General features: G+C 40.4%; 1 protein-coding gene across 1 annotated transcript in view; it reads right to left on the reverse strand.

The window, feature by feature from the left end:
• The window catches only part of LOC124876270 (disks large homolog 4), a 79,935-nt gene that overhangs the window by 25,929 nt on the left and 35,014 nt on the right, over positions 1-18,992 (reverse strand). The window contains exon 3 of the mRNA XM_047378912.1: positions 12,177-12,233. Coding sequence (XP_047234868.1) covers positions 12,177-12,233 — 57 coding nt within the window. The remainder of the gene's footprint in view (positions 1-12,176; positions 12,234-18,992) is intronic.

The raw sequence follows: 18,992 nt of genomic DNA on the forward strand, positions 1-18,992 counted from the left end.
AGCACATCCTGTGCTTTACCACACTGATTAACATGGAAGACAGTGTATCTAAAGTGCTTACAACAGCAAAGAGCATGAAACTAGCCTGCTGACCTTCACAGACCTGACAGCAGCGACACACACAGACAACAAAACAGCCACACTCAATTCATTTCCCAGCTCTTAAGATAAACTGCCTGCCAGCAACAATCCTTCATCTATGCACTGCGCATATATCTATTATATGTTTTAATCAAAATGTTGTTATTGCTGATGTTGTGGCATAGGTATAAAATAGCTTTGCTGTTTAATCATTTACGAGGAATCACAAATGTTAGTATGAAGTCACAGCAGCTGGGAATAAATAAAAACCCCAATATTAGTGAAAATGGTCGACCAGGTCCCAGGGGATGTTGGAGACATAGAGTCCGAGTGGACCATGTTCTCCGCATCTATTGTCGATGCTGCTGCCCGTAGCTGCAGCCATAAGGTCTGCGGTGCCTGTCGCGGCGGCAATCCTAGAACCCGGTGGTGGACACCGGCAGTAAAGGATGCTGTTAAGCTGAAGCAGGAGTCCTATCGGCTGTGGTTGGCTTGTGGGACTCCTGAGGTGGCTGACGGGTACCGTGAGGCCAAGCGTGCTGTGGCCCGGGCTGTGGCAGAGGCAAAAACTCGGGCCTGGGAGGAGTTCAGTGAGGCCATGGAGAAGGACTACCGGTCTGGCAAACCGTCCGGCGCCTCAGGAGGGGGAAGCAGTGCTTCGCCGACACTGTTTATAGTGGGGGTAGGAGACTGCTGACCTCGACTGAGGACATTATCGGGCGGTGGAAGGAGTACTTCGAGGATCTCCTCAATCCTGCCATCACGCATTGCGTGGTGGAAACAGAGGATGGGGACTCGGGGTTGGACTCTTTCATCACCCAGGCTGAAGTCACCGAGGTGGTTAAAAAGCTCCGTGGTGGCAAGGCTTCGGGGGTGGATGAGATCCGCCCTGAGTACCTCAAGTCTCTGGATGTCGTAGGGCTGTCATGGTTGACACGCCTCTTCAACATTGCGTGGCGGTCGGGGACAGTGCCTCTGGACTGGCAGACTGAGGTGGTGGTCCCCCTTCATAAAAAGGGGGACCGGAGGGTGTGTTCCAACTACAGGGGGATCACACTCCTCAGCCTCCCTGGTAAGGCCTACGCCAGGGTATTGGAGAGGAGAGTCCGACCGATAGTCGAACCTCGGCTTCAGGAGGAGCAGTGTGGTTTTCGTCCCGGCCGTGGAACACTGGACCAGCTCTATACCCTCTACAGGGTGCTCGAGGGTTCATGGGAGTTTGCCCAACCGGTTCACATGTGTTTTGTGGACCTGGAGAAGGCATTTGACTGTGTCCCTCATGATGCCCTGTGGAGGGTGCTCCAGGAGTATGGAATCGGGGGCCCTTTACTAGGGGCCATCCGGTCTCTGTACAAGCGGAGCAGGAGTTTGGTCCGCATTGCCTGCACTAAGTCGGACCTGTTCCCGGTGCATGTTGGACTCCGGAAGGGCTGCCCATTGTCACCGGACATTTCTAGACGCAGCCAAGGGCCGGAGGGGGTCTGGTTTGGGGACCAGTGGATTTCGTCTCTTCTTTTTGCAGATGACGTTGTCCTGCTGGCTTCCTCTAGCCAAGACCTACAGTATGCGCTGGGGCGGTTCGCAGCCGAGTGTGAAGCGGCTGGGAGGAAGATCAGCTCCTCCAAGTCCGAGGCCATGGTACTCGACCGGAAAAGGGTGGCCTGTCCTCTTCAGGTTGGAGGGGAGTTCCTGCCTCAAGTGGAGGAGTTTAAGTATCTCGGGGTCTTGTTCACGAGTGAGGGAAGAATGGAGCGGGAGATCGACAGACGGATCGGTGCAGCTGCCGCAGTAATGGGGGCGCTGTGCCGGTCCGTTGTGGTGAAGAGAGAGCTGAGCCGAAAAGCAACGCTCTCAATTTACCGGTCGGTCTATGTTCCTACCCTCACCTATGGCCATGAACTTTGGGTCATGACCGAAAGAACGAGATCCCGGATACAAGCGGCTGAAATGAGCTTCCTCCGTAGGGTGGCCGGGCACTCCCTTAGAGATAGGGTGAGGAGCTCGGCCATCCGGGAGGGGCTCGGAGTAGAGCCGCTGCTTCTCCACATCGAGAGGAGCCAGTTGAGGTGGCTCGGGCATCTATACCGGATGCCTCCTGGACGCCTTCCTCGGGAGATGTTCCAGGCACGTCCCACCGGGAGGAAGCCCAGGGGACGGCCCAGGACACGCTGGAGGGACTATGTCTCTCGGCTGGCCTGGGAACGCCTTGGGCTCCCCCTGGAGGAGCTGGAGGAGGTGTCTGGAGAGAGGGACGTCTGGGCGTCTCTGCTGAGTCTGCTGCCCCCGCGACCCGGTCCCGGATAAACGGAAGACGACGAGACGAGACTAGTGAAAATGATTAAATGAGCAAATGTGTGTTTTTTTAAGCATAAAAACATTTTCTGACAAGACACCTATAAAACTGAGCAACATGGATCACTAAGCACAGATAACTAAAGAAGGATTCTTTTTGTTTTTGTTCTACCGTTTCAACTTGTCTGTTATGGCTTCATATAACTTTACCGTAGGATATCTGAGATGAGCTAATGGATGGCAAGTACAGTACATACAGTATAAAAAGAGTAGAAATTCAAATTATAATGTGAGGTTTTTGTAATGTAGAGTAAAGATGTCTCATATCAACACATTTTCCGCCATCAAGGAGACAGATCCATTTAAATACAAACACATTTCTTGGGGGTAGAATGTTATATATAGTATTAGTTTGATGGTATGTATGTTAGTCACCCCGGTTTTAGGGAGAATTTTGTTCACCTTTTGTCAAGATACCCAAAAGATTTCTGTCAAAACTGACTGCCATTTGCAATAGTTCATCATTGCATCCTCCATGACCATGATGGTCTTGCAAAAGTAATTCCAGATCATGATGCTGGCATAGTGTTTCATTAAGGGATGGCATTTTTGAGCCAAACATTCCTTTTGCAATTGTGGCCTAAAAGTCCGACTTTGGTTTCTTTAGATCATAATTGTCCTAAAGCCATTCCTGGATGTTTTCCAAGTTACAGCAGACTTTTTTAATGCAGCCCTACCATTAGCTCAGATATATGGAGAATACGGGAGATTATTGTCAGACGAAGAACAGTAGAACTTATATAATTTATACATTTATTGCAGACAGAGTGATAAAATGCAAGCATTTTATAATGTTAATTTAGATAAAAATGGCTTACAGCTAATGGAATTTAGAAAATCAATTTCTCAGAAATTGCGATAATTACATAAAATCAACAAATACAAGGATTTTTTTTTTATCTACAAATGTCTTCCTACTCAAAAATGTGTCCATGTACTTTACAGTATATGTGCTCAAAAAATCAGAGGCTCCTTTTTGCATGAATTATATCATCAATGCAGTGTGGCATGAAAGTGTTCAGCTTGTGGTTCTGCTGAAGTGTTAAGAAAGCCCAGGTTGCTTTAATAGTGGCCTTTAGCTTGTCTGCATTGTTGGGTCTGCTGTCTCTAATGTTCCTCTTTATAATTTCCCATAGATTCTGTTTGGGGTTTAGGTCAGGCCAGTTTGCTTGCAGATTCAGCAGAGTGATGCAAAGGTCATTAAACCAAGAATGAATACTTCTGGTAGTGAGGTCAGGTCCCATATCCTGCTGGAAAATTAAATCAGTATTAGCATCTCCAAAACTGCTGATTCTGAATTCTCTTTAAGAACAAAAACGTTCATTTTAGAGGCAGAGGCAACTAACACTGCTGTGAAGAGAACAGCACTGTAAAACATAGACTTACTATTAGCAGACCCATGATGCATTTCAAGATGCATACATTATATCAATGCAGCAGAGGTACAAGATTAAGTCACAGTGCACTAACATTTAAGTTGACATGACCCAGCACAATGTACAAAATAAATACACCTTTTATTATTGCGTTTTGCACAATAAAAGGTGGCCTGAGTGTAACTTGGTAAACATGTTATATCTAAGCGAGAACATAAAACTCTTCTGGGCTTGCCCCAAATAGCTTTGGCTGTTTTATTGCTCTCTGTTCGATTGTAATGCTGCCTGTGTAAGAGCTTCATTGTGTAGCCTGGGTCCACTGTAGAACACTACGTCAAACACATCTTTATCTGGAGGGAGAGATAATAAGTATAGCCGGCAGAAACTAAGCCTACAGTGCAGACAATTTCCCTGCAAGGAATTTGACAGTGTCCTCTCTCCCACTCTGTCGAGTCTTTCAGCATCAGGGCTGTGAGGATTCACAGGGCTTTGCTGCTCTTGCCCACCTATATTTCAGTACAATTCAGCCAAGCTCTTTTCTGGCATGTCTGTACAGGCAACATTGCTATTCATCCTCCACACCAAGACCATAAAGTATCTGTATGCAGCAAGCTTAATTCCACAATTCAAACCTGTAAAATAAATGCATGCTTTAAAGCTGTAGATTTCACAGTGCTGTGCAATGATTTTGTAATTTTGTCACATTATGCAAATTTATGGTCTCCTATTCAATGTCACATGTATATTAATAAAGCAAAAATATTTAGAAATGATTACTAGCTGGCATGTTCAGAAGGTTTTTTAATCAATCACTGTCTAAGTCTTTGTCTAAACTCAACTCTCAGTTCTATCTGTGATTATGTCATATGCTAGTGTATACAAATGAATTGTAGGCTAAAAACCCAACCATAGGATTAAAACCAAACCCTCAAACTTTAATGGTAACTGGACTAAATTTATAAAGGCCTTTTCTAGTCATACTGACCATTCAAAGCGCTTTACTCTAGAGCCACATTCACCAAGTAGCATTCAAAAATGCACACACATTCCTGCACTGACACACAGATTGGAAGGCAAACTGGGGTTATGTGCCTTGCTCAGGGGCACATCAACATGCTTGCAAGACAGCTCTTCCCACTGTGCCACAGCCACCCCAAAGAAAACTTAAGGAAACTAAACTCAACCAAAAAAGTGATGACAAACACATCAGTAACTTTTTTTTTGGGTCAGTTCATCTGGTACCAATACTGGATAAATACACAATTTGGAATTATTATATTTAAAAAAAAAAAAAAACAAGCATCGACAGTAGATGGTTCATTTGTGGTATTAAACCAAAATTAAGGTGGTGGTTTTTACTCACTTTTGACATTATTCCTCATTCCTATGGTAACTATTACAATTTCATGCATTTCATGGTCAGTTATGCAATTTAGGTCATGATGCCATTAACTGACTTTTACGACAGCTAAAAGCTACTTTCCTTACTTAGGCATCAGTGCCAGACATTAGATGTAATGACATTTATGAAGCCTGGCAATCAATTTTTATTTGTATGTTTTATCCACACATTATTAACTGCAACATTAACATTTGTTGCAGGCCCAACTGTCAACAAATCATATGAAAGCAGAGAAGAAACATGCTAGTATTAGCCTAGAATAAGGCATTAGGCCTTAAACTAGACTGCATTATAACATAGTCAGCAGAAGCAAGATGTGAGTTTATTAAAGACTGTAGTTGTGTGTGCTGAGTCAGATATATGTTTGGAAATATAAAATCACTCCTGGGGAAAATTATCTGTTGCTGAATCACTGTCTAGAAAACCGGATCCTGTGGTTTCCCAACCGGTGGCCTTGTCTCAGTCTTGCACTTGCTGGACTCAGAGACCTGTCAAGACCATGGCATATCCTTTTTTAAACTACAACTTGGTATTAAAGTCCTGGCTGCACTTATATGCAATAATAAAGATTTTACTTTGAAAATTACAGTGGTGCTACCAGTGCCCCTTTGTGCTGAGGATGTAGCAAACTTGGGGGTGTTTTTTCTGATTGTACAACACACATAAAGAAAGAATGCTAAGTAAGAGGGGTCCTCCTCCTCCAGCTGTCGCCTCCACCTCCAACTGCCTGCAGCTAACGTTAACAGCATCTGTTAACATTTAGCTGGATGTATGTGCCCTTCACAGTTGTCTAATTTGTCTTTTTAACATGTAGTCAGCTGTTCAGAACACGTGACATGTGGTAGAGGGTCTGCCTATGTATAAGTTTGGGTTTTCAAATGAAAAACGTTGGAAGTTGGACCACTGCAACCAGTTTGGCTCTGGTTATTGGTTAGCAGACAGATATGCTTTGAACATATGCAGCTACAACTATATTTGTATATATTAGTACAGAAATGCTCATGAAATGGTTTGGTCTTGGTCTTGTCTGGTCATGACTCAGTCTCGGATTAGGTGGTCTTAACTACAATGCCGGTAATAAGGATTAAATGTAATGTTTTATTTTAGTGCATCTACTGTGCATGGCACTGATTTTAATGACTCATCAGACTGGAACCAAACTTCTAATCCCACTCTCACTACAATATTTGCAATGATCACTTTTGAATTCACAGATTCAGTGACAGAACATAAAAGTTTTAGCATTGACAACAGCTTTGTAATGGTATGAATCAATAAGCAGCACGTAAGCAACCTAAATGTCTTTAAAACTTGCCCACCATCTTATGACGTCGATACTTCTTGGCTTTCCGTACGTTATTGAGGAATCTTCTGCCCATCTTCTTAGCGTACCACACAGACATGAACATCACGTTGTTGTTTCAAAAGTGCTGGTAATCCACACCAAATTCTGCTGGGGTCCAAATACAACCAACAGAGGTATGCTGAACAAAAACTCTAGAAGCTTTGAAACCCACAAAGTGCAACAAAACAATGAGTGTAAACACATCCAGTGGGTCTTGGCCCTGGCACAATGAAGAAACCATGGAACACCCAGACTGCTTCACAAAATAAATATCTGTTTCAATTAACACGTCCTCTTTGAGCCTACACTCAATCTAAATAAAACATGATACCAAAGTTAGACTGCCTCAAGACAAGGAATACTGCTTAAAACCATTTCAGATCCAGGATCACAGAGTACGGCCCAATTAGTGCTTTCTTCTTCCTGAGTGTGCACTGGAGACTTCAGTTGAGAATGTTGAGCTCCATCCACCAACTTTGAAGTTGCAAAAATCGCTTTTAGTCAGCTCTTGGTTATATCATACCGCGTCATCCGTCATCAGAAAACACGAAAACATGACAAAAAAAAGTGGATCTCTCGTTCCTCCGGTCTCCTCGGCCATGCACTGCAATGACGGTAGCTCTCTGCTGCTGCTGGTCTGTGCTCAGAAAGAATGCAGTTCAGTTTTATTGCTCCCACTGTTCTGTACCCCTCCCATCCTTGCTGCTGAGGGAAAGAGTGGGGAAGTTTGATGCCAATTAATTAGCTGTCTCTCTGTGTAATGTCTGCACTGGTGATGTGAGAGGGGGAGGATTTATTCTTTGACTGAACCTCGAAGGACAGGCAGCTGAAACTGTCCAGACTCCTCCACAGAATAGTAAACTGAAAAGAAACTGGACTCTGAGATTCTGGTCTGCAATCAGAGCAGGAATATTTTGAACATGGCAACACTAATGCGGAGACACTGATCATCACAGTTTATCACTTATGACTCGGTTGATTTTGGTAAAGAAATTCAAAAAGACTCTTATTCTACTCTATTTATATGAGGCTAACTGCAATTTGGGTCTGAATCCAAGATGTCCATGCATGCTGGTATTTTTAAGCCATGTGCTATTTCATCTAAAGCTTAGGTATTTGTCACATCTCTTGTAACACTATAGGAATGGGAAGTTGTGGTGTCCGCATTTAACCTCAATTACTGTTTGTGCAGTGTTTTCTACAACAGCCCAATATTTTACAATTTACTGCTTGTGCAATTAATTAAAAAACTACCCAGATACAATGATGTGGAAGAAAAGAGCCGGAAATTGTAGTACAGTGGAAATAGGAGCTGAATACCTTCCCCTAATAAGAAAATACAAAATAAATGGACTACAAAAGGTTAAACCAATAATCGAGTGGTTTGACACTATTTGAATACTAAGTGGCGTAAGCGTCTAGTAGTATTTATTTAGTTGTTTCAGGTGGCATGTTAAAGAAAAAATGAAGCCATACTAAGTTTTATTACAATAACTATACATATGGCTTGCGATAACCAAACTTTTACATGGCCATTACTCACCATGCATCCACAGCTTCCACTCCAATAGTGCTATGTCACAGAAAAGCCCAACTTTGTGCGCTGGTGCTCCAAAACAAGAAGGGGAGTGCTTCATGCTTGTCATTACTGCTAACCATTTTTGCATTGCTTTGGTGTGGTCTGCATTGGCTTAATCTGCTCATTTTCTGTCATGGCACTTAGCAAAAATAAAAAATAAACAAATGTGAACGTCATGCTGACACTGTACTGTGACAGTTTAGTACAAACACCTTTTGTGTATTGTGACAACCCTAATAAAAAAAATTTTAAGGGATGAACCAGTGTTGTGTCTACACAAAACAGACAACTTAGCAAAGAAACGATTTAAATAGAATCTTTAGCCATTTTGCTATCACCACATGGACAACATATACTAGATTTTATTTACTTAAATCCATGAATACACAGTTTGTCGGTCATAAAACATAGGGCACCAGTAAGGTTATTCCTAATGAATCATTAAGTCCAAACATCCAGGATGTATGCATCTATCAGGTCCTGCATCATGTCTTGCAGGATTTATTTCCTGATTCTTAAAGACTTGCATTACAGATACTGTTTATCTACTGCAGAGACTTTTCCACTCATATTCCTCATACTTCCTAATATGCTGCCATGGTCAGGTAGAAGGACTGTACAGAAAATGTATAAAAAGAACAAATGTTAAACTATCTCCAGAAAGCCTAGAAAACTACAGATCAAGACCACTTCTAAAATGACCAGAAAGTATGGTTCTTTGGACCACCCCTAAAACTTTATGCAGTCCTGAATATTTTTAGTTTTTGCCTTGAAAACTATGGGAAATTGGGAACATTAACTGTCACCTTTAAATTTAGCTTTTCTTTCCTGAAAGAAACATCTACCATAGTCATGTAATACATGTGCACCACGCACACAAGCACATACAGAGGCTATGCAGAACAAATACATTTTTGTAAGGACATGCTGAAAGACGAGCCTGTCAGCTGATGGTCTCATACTCTATAATCTCTAACTGTCCTGCTGTTCTGAATGCAGAAACATCTCCCACTTCTCTTTCTTTCTCTATGTGTGCATATTTTTCCCTCCTCCTCTCTCCCCTCTCCTTCCCAAGAGACCTGAGCTGCGGCTGCACAGTAATTACACTGAAGCTGCAGGGACATATTTAAACATTTATTAAAGAAAAGTCAGCAGGTTGGAGAAGATGAAGGTAAAGCCACATACTGACCAGACAGGAGTGCACAATAAATAAGGAAGGATTTCAATAGAGGAAAAAAACAAAAGGAAAACACTAGAAAACAGTAGCTGTATTGGGGTATTCAAATTGATGCATTTGTGTCAAACACATCTCAAAAGAGTTGACTGTTTTATATATAGTAGGTGTCTAAAACTAACTCAGCTCTGTAGTAAAGAAACAGAAACATTAAATATAATCCCAGTCCTCAGACCTAAATCCTAAATGAAACCTGTGAGGTGGGCTGAAGAGAAGCTTGAGAGAGGAATCAGGACTCTGGATGATTTGGAGAGACTGCAGGGTCTCTTGTTTTACACATCTTTCCAGGGTTGACAAAAAATAGGTCAGAGTCTAAATATTTATAGCTTCTATTTTATTTCTACATTGCCAGGACATTGTTTTCCTGTTGCTTGGTATCAGTGTAACTTATACAGCTTGATCAGATTCAAAAGTTCTTGCTTTATCTGCTTCCTGCCTGCTTGTCTGCCCCTAGAATTTGACTGCATTTTGGTCTTTTATCTTCATCTCCAAATTTCTGACAGATGAAAATTAAATTAAACTTCTATTTTTGGTTTCTGTTGATGATGTTAGAATCTTAAAACTAATTTGGTGCGGTAATACTTTGCTTCATCTTGGCCATGTCTTTGTTTGCCGATTTCTGTTTTGACAGCCCAACGTCTGTTTTATTGCTCATCTTTGTCCAGCCTATGTAATGTAGATATGTAGTTTGACACTTATTAGTTGTGAGCTATGAACAACGACACTTTGTTCTTGCCATTTTAATATTGTATTCATCCGCCGTTCCATGAGACTTTTCCAGGTTGAGATCAAGGCAATATGTTAGAAATCATTTGTAGTTGAAGTTGATTGATTCAGCAACAAGAGAAAGCTTCGTCTCCTTCAGCCTCATCTGCAACCCTCTAATTTTGAGATATTCCTAGAATACCAACAAGTCAACCAAGAAACCTGTAGTGTCCGATATTCAGAAACATATACTGTTCATAGGAAATGCTGGGAAAGAAAGGAGGTCTGTTAGCAATTTATCAAACATAAAAACCTGTGGTCATTCCTACGAGGTGGCAGTTCTGTTTTAACCAGATATGTTTGACATTTACTGCAAGCATCTCATCTCTTATAGAATCTGTTCAACAATATTTTTTTTAATATTTATTTTGAAATAAATACTATTGCTGCCTTCAATTAAAATCTTTACAGTGTGATGCATTTAGTGTGGCATCTGTTTTTTTTTATTAACATGAAATGATTGGTGATAAGACACACTATGGGCATATATAATAAACAGTCTGAAAAATGTGTCTAATACGTTACATACCATTTAGTTCAAATAACTGATGTCATTTGGAGCTAAAGCACCTCTTTGCTAAATCATGCACATAATCCAAAGAGCTCCCCCTCTCTTGCCAAACCAATGCGGTGTTTTCAAAGACTATCTTACCCATAAATCAATAGGGTCCTGGACTGAAGCTGGCAAACCCCACACCATTAAAGCAATAAAGAGACAGACTGACGACACCGCCTACACATCAATGACATCCAAATGGGCACTATGCCGTCAGCAAAGACACACTCAGACACGCTGAAAGGCATTACTATCTATCTATCTATCTATCTATCTATCTATCTATCTATCTATCTATCTATCTATCTATCTATCTATCTATCTATCTATCTATCTATCTATCTATCTATCTATCTATCTATCTATCTATCTATCTATCTATCTATCTATCTATCTATCTATCTATCTATCTATCTACATAATCGAACAATTGTTCAGTGTTAGACTGCAGGAAGACTTCGGGTACCCAGGAAGCAAGAAGGTCTTCGGACAGAATTTGAAACCAAGACTATCTTACTTGAAGCCCTAAATGACAGAATTTGACTTACATTCCCTGTTGTGTGTGAAGCTCATTACCACTGTTTATTCAAATAAAATCATCTTAATAATTAGATAGAATTTAACAAATTTTGCCCAGAATGAAAATGTATTAAATTTATTTATGTGACTTAACTTTTGAACTTTTCTTGTTATGGTTTCCACTTAGAAATAAAATGTATGTAACATAATGTTTGTTTTCATTTAAAATACAAACAACATCCCTTGTAAAAATCTTCTACTGCATATCTGCAGATGCAAAATCTACGACTTTAGACATGCAGCTTTTCAGTGTACCACTATTCCGTAATGCACATGCTTTGCCCTGAAACAGAGAGTTATAGCATGAGTCAAGTGCAACCTGTCTGATCATAAAACTGTTCTACTGGTGCAACATAACTGTATTCTCAAGGTTATGAACATCACTGGGTGAAGTATAACACTGCCACCTACAGGTTTCAGTGTGTCCTGCAAAGGATTGCATGTTCTCAACCTCCATCTTACACTTTCAGCATACAACTCAAGATTTTGTATCAAACAAATAATCTTGATCCTCAGACTTATATTTCAAAATAAGAACTTGAGGTATCACTGGGGGTGTGTGGGTTTTCTTCTTCTTTATGTGTGTCCTGATGCATTCAAACATTGCAGTGTAAAAGAAGTAGCATATTTCATGTCCAAAAGTAGACAATGACCACGAGCAGAACGAATCTGCTTGACAAAGAAGATTCAAATGACAATGATAAGGAATGAATACCCTGAAATAATGCGGAGAATTCATGACTTTATGAATATAACAGTGAGCAAACCACAAAAACCCAACACATACAAGGAGAAAGGACTGAAAATGACAATGGTGAATTTAAAAAAAGTCACTTTCTGATGATGATTGATGATGATACTACTGATGTTAATGTTGATGGACTATCATGGATTGCTGTGGTCTTACCAGTGTGGAAACTGCAGAGGTGTACATTGGGGTGTGCCCCGTGGACATCAACACAGGCTGTAAAACAACAGAAGGGACAGGGTAATTGTGCAGGACACGCGGATGGGCAAAGGGAAGAACTGTGGGTACTGATTTAGTTTTGCTTACCTCTTCAGTTATAGAATATGCCTTTGATACTGAAGATTATTCAGAAATCTATATTGAGTGTAAAGTATACATTGTCCATCAAAAGGATTCATAAACCCTGAACTTTTTCATATTTTGTCACATTACAAACATAAACTTCAATGTAATTTATTTAGATTTTACGTAATGGACCAACAAAAAGTAGTACATAATTGTGAAGTAGAATGAAAATAAAACACAGTTTTTCATTTCTCTACAGAGTACAAGTGTGGCATCCATTCTGCTCTCCTGAGTCTATACTCAGAACCACCTTTTGCTGCTGTAACAGCTGCAACTCTCTTGTATGTCTCTATCTGCTTTGTGCAACTAGAGACTGAAGTTTTTCTCTCTAATTCTTAATAAAATAGCTCAGGTTATGTCAGATTGCATGGAACCTGTCTGTGAACATCAATTTTCATGTGTTACCACAGATTCTTGTACTGCTGAAAGGAGAATCGCCACTCTAGTCTTTTGCAACCTCTAACCAGTTTACTTCCAGGATTGCCATGTATTTAGCTTTCCTGTTCCTGCTGCAGATATTACCTCCACAGCACTACGGTGCCACCTCTGTGTTTCACATCAGTGTTTTCCGTATGATGTAAAAAGGCCTGAATAAACACCACACTTAGTTTGGAAATAACTTGGAAAACTATGCATCTTTTTCAGTTCATTCAAGGTGTGGTTGCAATGTGACAAAAGGTAAAAGAAGGTATGAAAACCTTTGCAAAGCACTGCATGCTTTGAACATAAAAGTGCATAAAAATGACAGGTTCCCTAAGTATACAGTAATAATGTATGATGTACAAGCCATAGAAACTTGCAGCAACCTACCTAAAAAAGTTCAGGTTATGAGTGTCATGGGAAGTCTATGAAATACTTTCAGCAGATATCACTCATTATCCCATAAATTTAACTATATTTAGAGCAGTTAAAAAGAGATTACCTAATTCTCTTGCATTTGCATATTATGTTTGATCTCGATGAATTGTTTCTTTATAAATAAATTACAAATTTAAATCATAAGTGGGATTAGGGTCCGAAATACAAAACACAGCATGGAATCAGGATAACTCATAAATGAGGTAGTTGAAATATGGATAAAAAACAAAAAGAACCAATCCAAAACGGCACAGCTGTTTACGTCTCTAAAATCCCTATGTTCAGCTCTGCACAGCTGAAACAGCCACTCTAAATACTCCCTCTGCCTAATGAATTTTTACAAATAACTGCAGCAGCTTTTGCTCCAACTTGAAAAGTTTGGGTTTTCAGCAAAGCACACTGAAGTCTGAATATTTAGACAGCTGTGTTGACTTATTCCACCACAAGACCAATCATGATGATATAATTCTGAGTCTTTATTTTTGTTGACAGAATCGACCTTTCCTTTATTCAAGGGGTCCACTAAAAAGTTATAGTCTTTCTCTGTTGCAAATTAAGACAAGGAAAATTAGACTGTTAGGTATTGGTAATTATTCCTGCACTTAAGTTTCCTTTGACCTGCAGAATTTCAAAGACCAAACCTTGTTTATATATCTAAGCTTTAGTTAATTTTCTGCTGCCAGCACCCAGTGACGAGCAAGGAAAGGAGTGCAGGAAGAAGGTGTGCAGGATGAATAAGGGGGGGAAAAGCAAACACCTCATTAGTAGTGTGAAAAAAAATTACGTTAAAACTATGCACTCCCTCCATTAAAAATAATATAGAGATAAAGAGAGATGAGCAACACAATGCCAAGACTAAACCAACTGTATGGTCATTGTGGAATTTTGAGGAGAAAATCCTTATGTGAAGGGTTCAACCACAATGGTCAGGAAAACCATGCATCATCATCATAGCCATCATCCATTACAAAACTTTCATTATCATTTCTTTTTAAAGTTATGTCAACATCAAAACAAATCAAAAATAAAATCACAGCTGAGTAGAAGCATAATCTCACACAACATCACATGAACATTTTAGAAAAATCCAATTTAAGTATCTACTCAGGGGTGACTCAATCTTACAATGAGAAATAATCATTGTAAGCAAATCAACAGTAGCACAATTGCTTGTAAAATCGTCAGAAAGTATCGTAACTGTAACTGAAGCATTTTTTAAAGTTGTGCTTTATTTTATGGGTTTGATCTGACTTCTTGGAAATGTGTAATTAGTAATCCATGACTTCCTGTTTCCTTGAGGTATAAACATGAAGAGACAAAGAGGCCGGCTTCATTTAGTCATTATCATATTTATCTGCTATCACATTCAGTAAGGAGAATGGTAAGATAGAACAAAAATCTCTAAAGATTACTGTTATACTGCAGTAAAGAGTCACATCTTGGGATCACCAAGTCTCCCTAACACCAATGGAGACTGATAAATGGGACTGATAGTTTAACTGGAACTGCCACCTACAAGTTACAGGGAAGGATGAATATGTAGAAAAGCACATTATGCTAATTGTTACATAAAGTGGAGGATCTTTGATGCTGTGGGCCTCTTTCTCATTCAGTGGTCCCGAGTGCCATGTTAGAGGGTACTGTATCATTAACTCTTTGAAATGCAAGGAGATATTAATTGAAAAATTGGGATCTCAGCCAGAAAACTGAAGATGCATCTTCACGGCGTCATGCAGCAGGATAACAATCTAAAACTACAAAAATTGTCCACCAGTGATCAATTAACCTACTGTCATAGTCCCTAGTTCTCAGACCTAAATCTCCAAACATGTAGGCTGAGCTGAGGAGAAGACAGCATAAGGCTGTAGCAAGGAGTCTGGATTATTTAGAGAGATTTTGCCAACAGAAATGGCCAAGGATCATTCTCTCTGTGTGCTCAAAATTGTAAAATGTTAGAGGGGGGGGGGGACCAAGAGCTTTTCTATTGTCAAAAAGAGGCTCTAGAAAGAATTAGGAACAGGGGTGCCAGTAGTAGTAGTGCCACTGGTGATTTTGTGTTTTGAATTCATTTTAAGAGTTGGTTTAGCTAAGGACCACATCTGGTTCACATGTGTTATTAAATTGTGCAACACAACTAATGACAACTTTTTCAAGACCTAATTTGATATTCAAATGATGAAATACACTATATCGCCAAAAGTATTTGCTTACCCGTCCAAATAATTGAAATCAGGTGTTCCAATCAATTCCAATGGCCACAGGTGTATAAAATCGAACTGCCCTTCTCCATCTGGCAATCTGATAGACAAGTTTGGGTTTGGCAGTTGCCAGGAGAACAGTAGTTGTCTGACTTTATTGTGACAAGTGTAAAGTTTGGTGGAGGGCGCATTATGCTGTGGGGTTGTTTTTCAGGAGCTGAGCGTGGGTCTTTAGTTTCAGAGAAAGGAACTCTGAATTCTTTAGTATACCGAGAGATTTTAGACAATCCATGTGGGAACAGTTTGGAGATTACCCCTTCCTCTTCTGACATGACACAAAGCAATGTCCATAAAGACATGGATGAGAGAGTTTAGTGTGGATGAGCTTGACTAGCCTGCACAGTCCTGACCTCAACCTGATAGACCACCTTTGGGATGAATTAGAGTGGAGAATGAGAGCCAGGTCTTCTCGTCCAACATCATTCTATAACCTCACAAATGTGCTCTTGGAAGAATGGTCCAAAATTCCATTATCATGCTGCTTAGTCTTGTGGACAGCCTTCCCAGAAGAGCTGAAGCTCTTATAGCTGCAAAGGGCAGACCAACTTTATATTGAACAATATACAGGTCCTTCTCAAAATATTAGCATATTGTGATAAAGTTAATTATTTTCCATAATGTAATGATGAAAATTTAACATTCATATATTTTAGATTCATTGCACACTAACTGAAATATTTCAGGTCTTTTATTGGCTTAATACGGATGATTGTGGCATACAGCTCATGAAAACCCAAAATTCCTATCTCACAAAATTAGCATATCATTAAAAGGGTCTCTAAACGAGCTATGAACCTAATCATCTGAATCAACGAGTTAACTCTAAACACCTGCAAAAGATTCCTGAGGCCTTTAAAACTCCCAGCCTGGTTCATCACTCAAAACCCCAATCATGGGTAAGACTGCCGACCTGACTGCTGTCCAGAAGGCCACTATTGACACCCTCAAGCAAGAGGGTAAGACACAGAAAGAAATTTCAGTGGGAAGTCTGTGGGAAGGAAAAAGTGTGGCAGAAAACGCTGCACAACGAGAAGAGGTGACCGGACCCTGAGGAAGATTGTGGAGAAGGGCCGATTCCAGACCTTGGGGGACCTGCGGAAGCAGTGGACTGAGTCTGGAGTAGAAACATCCAGAGCCACCAGGCACAGGCGTGTGCAGGAAATGGGCTACAGGTGCCACATTACCCAGGTCAAGCCACTTTTGAACCAGAAACAGCAGCAGAAGCGCCTGACCTGGGCTACAGAGAAAGCAGCACTGGACTGTTGCTCAGTGGTCCAAAGTACTTTTTTCGGATGAAAGCAAATTATGCATGTCATTCGGAAATCAAGGTGCCAGAGTCTGGAGGAAGACTGGGGAGAAGGAAATGCCAAAATGCCAGAAGTCCAGTGTCAAGTACCCACAGTCAGTGATGGTCTGGGGTGCCGTGTCAGCTGCTGGTGTTGGTCCACTGTGTTTTATCAAGGGCAGGGTCAATGCAGCTAGCTATCAGGAGATTTTGGAGCACTTCATGCTTCCATCTGCTGAAAAGCTTTATGGAGATGAAGATTTCATTTTTCAGCACGACCTGGCACCTGCTCACAGTGCCAAAACCACTGGTAAATGGTTTACTGACCATGGTATCACTGTGCTCAATTGGCCTCCCAACTCTCCTGACCTGAACCCCATAGAGAATCTGTGGGATATTGTGAAGAGAACGTTGAGAGACTCAAGACCCAACACTCTGGATGAGCTAAAGGCCGCTATCGAAGCATCCTGGGCCTCCATAAGACCTCAGCAGTGCCACAGGCTGATTGCCTCCATGCCACGCCGCATTGAAGCAGTCATTTCTGCAAAAGGATTCCCGACCAAGTATTGAGTGCATAACTGTACATGATTATTGGAAGGTTGACGTTTTCTGTATTAAAAACACTTTTCTTTTATTGGTCGGATGAAATATGCTAATTTTGTGAGATAGGAATTTTGGGTTTTCATGAGCTGTATGCCAAAATCATCCGTATTAAGACAATAAAAGACCTGAAATATTTCAGTTAGTGTGCAATGAATCTAAAATATATGAATGTTAAATTTTCATCATTACCTTATGGAAAATAATGAACTTTATCACAATATGCTAATATTTTGAGAAGGACCTATAGATTAAGAATGGGATGCCACAAGTTCATAGGCGAGTCAAGGCAGGTGAGCCAATACGTTTGGCAATCAAGTGTATGTTTAAATAGCAGATCTAATCAAAAAACTTACAGATAACTTGTTTTGACTAAGCAGTCAATCGCATTGCAGAAAACATCTTGCATGACTTTTATAAATGGCACAACAGTACAGCAATGTAAAGAGACAACAGAAGTAAGAGAGACTAAGTATACCAGAATTTTTTTAAAAGGTTATTACTCTGAAAACAGATTATGTCTGTACTGAGGTGTTGTAGCTGATTTCAGAAGTGAACTCCATCTGAAGTAACACCTCTAAAAATCCTCCATTAAACCTTCTTTTGAAAGGCTGTCCAAAAGATTGGTTTTCTTTGGGTCAAAGTGACATTTTCATTTTTTTATTATGTATTTTCATTGTGTTTTGTTTTTTATGCCTTCCTAAGGCTGCACAGAACTTCTAAACCATGGTGCACACAGTTTGCTTTGATCTAAACAAGTTCAAGACATGTTTTCCATTGCAATAAATTCAGTTCTCCCAGAAGAGAAGCGCAAAACGTAATAAATAATAGCAGGAAGCTACAAATAGAAATAAGGCCAGTCAGGCCTCCACAAACAATGTGAATAGCATCAACACTCTTCCTTTGACATGGTATGCTTCCTGTGGTTATTTTAAGACTGCATAATTTTTATTTCATAACTTGCAGAGCTCCAGAACTGTACATATAAATATCTGTAAACATACATACATACATAAATACATACATACATACATACATACACACACACACATATACACACACATACATGCATACATGATGCATGATGAGTAATGAGTCCTTAGCATAACTAAGGACTAATTGTGACCCGCTCTTTACAGAATTTTGTATTTCAGCCTCAATGAAGAGTTTTGCATGAACAACCTATTTAAGTTCATGCTACAGCATTTATTGGAATTAAGTCAAGACTTTGACTAGGCCACTCCAAACCCATTTTTTTACTCATTCAGAAATGTACTTACTAGTGTGCTTTGGCTCATTGACCTGTTGCATAACTCAAGTGTGCTTGATCACAAAATGATGGTTAGGCATTGATCTTTAGACATTTTTACAATGAGCAGAATTAAATTGTAGAAAAATAAGGTTGGAAATTGAAACATCCTATCTGTCTCTCTAACGTGCACTCACTTCCCAACAAAATGGAGGAACTACAACTGTTGTTGGGGAAAAACAGGGACTTTTATTCATCGGCAGTTTTGTGCTTCACGGAGACGTGGCTGTGTGGATTAATACCGGACTCCGCGCTGCAGCTGGCAGGATTCCAGCTCTACAGAGCGGACAGAGACACGGAACTCTCCGGCAAAGCGAAAG

This window comes from Girardinichthys multiradiatus, chromosome 11 (assembly GCF_021462225.1).
Source record: "Girardinichthys multiradiatus isolate DD_20200921_A chromosome 11, DD_fGirMul_XY1, whole genome shotgun sequence".
Classification (NCBI taxonomy): Eukaryota; Metazoa; Chordata; class Actinopteri; order Cyprinodontiformes; family Goodeidae; genus Girardinichthys; species Girardinichthys multiradiatus.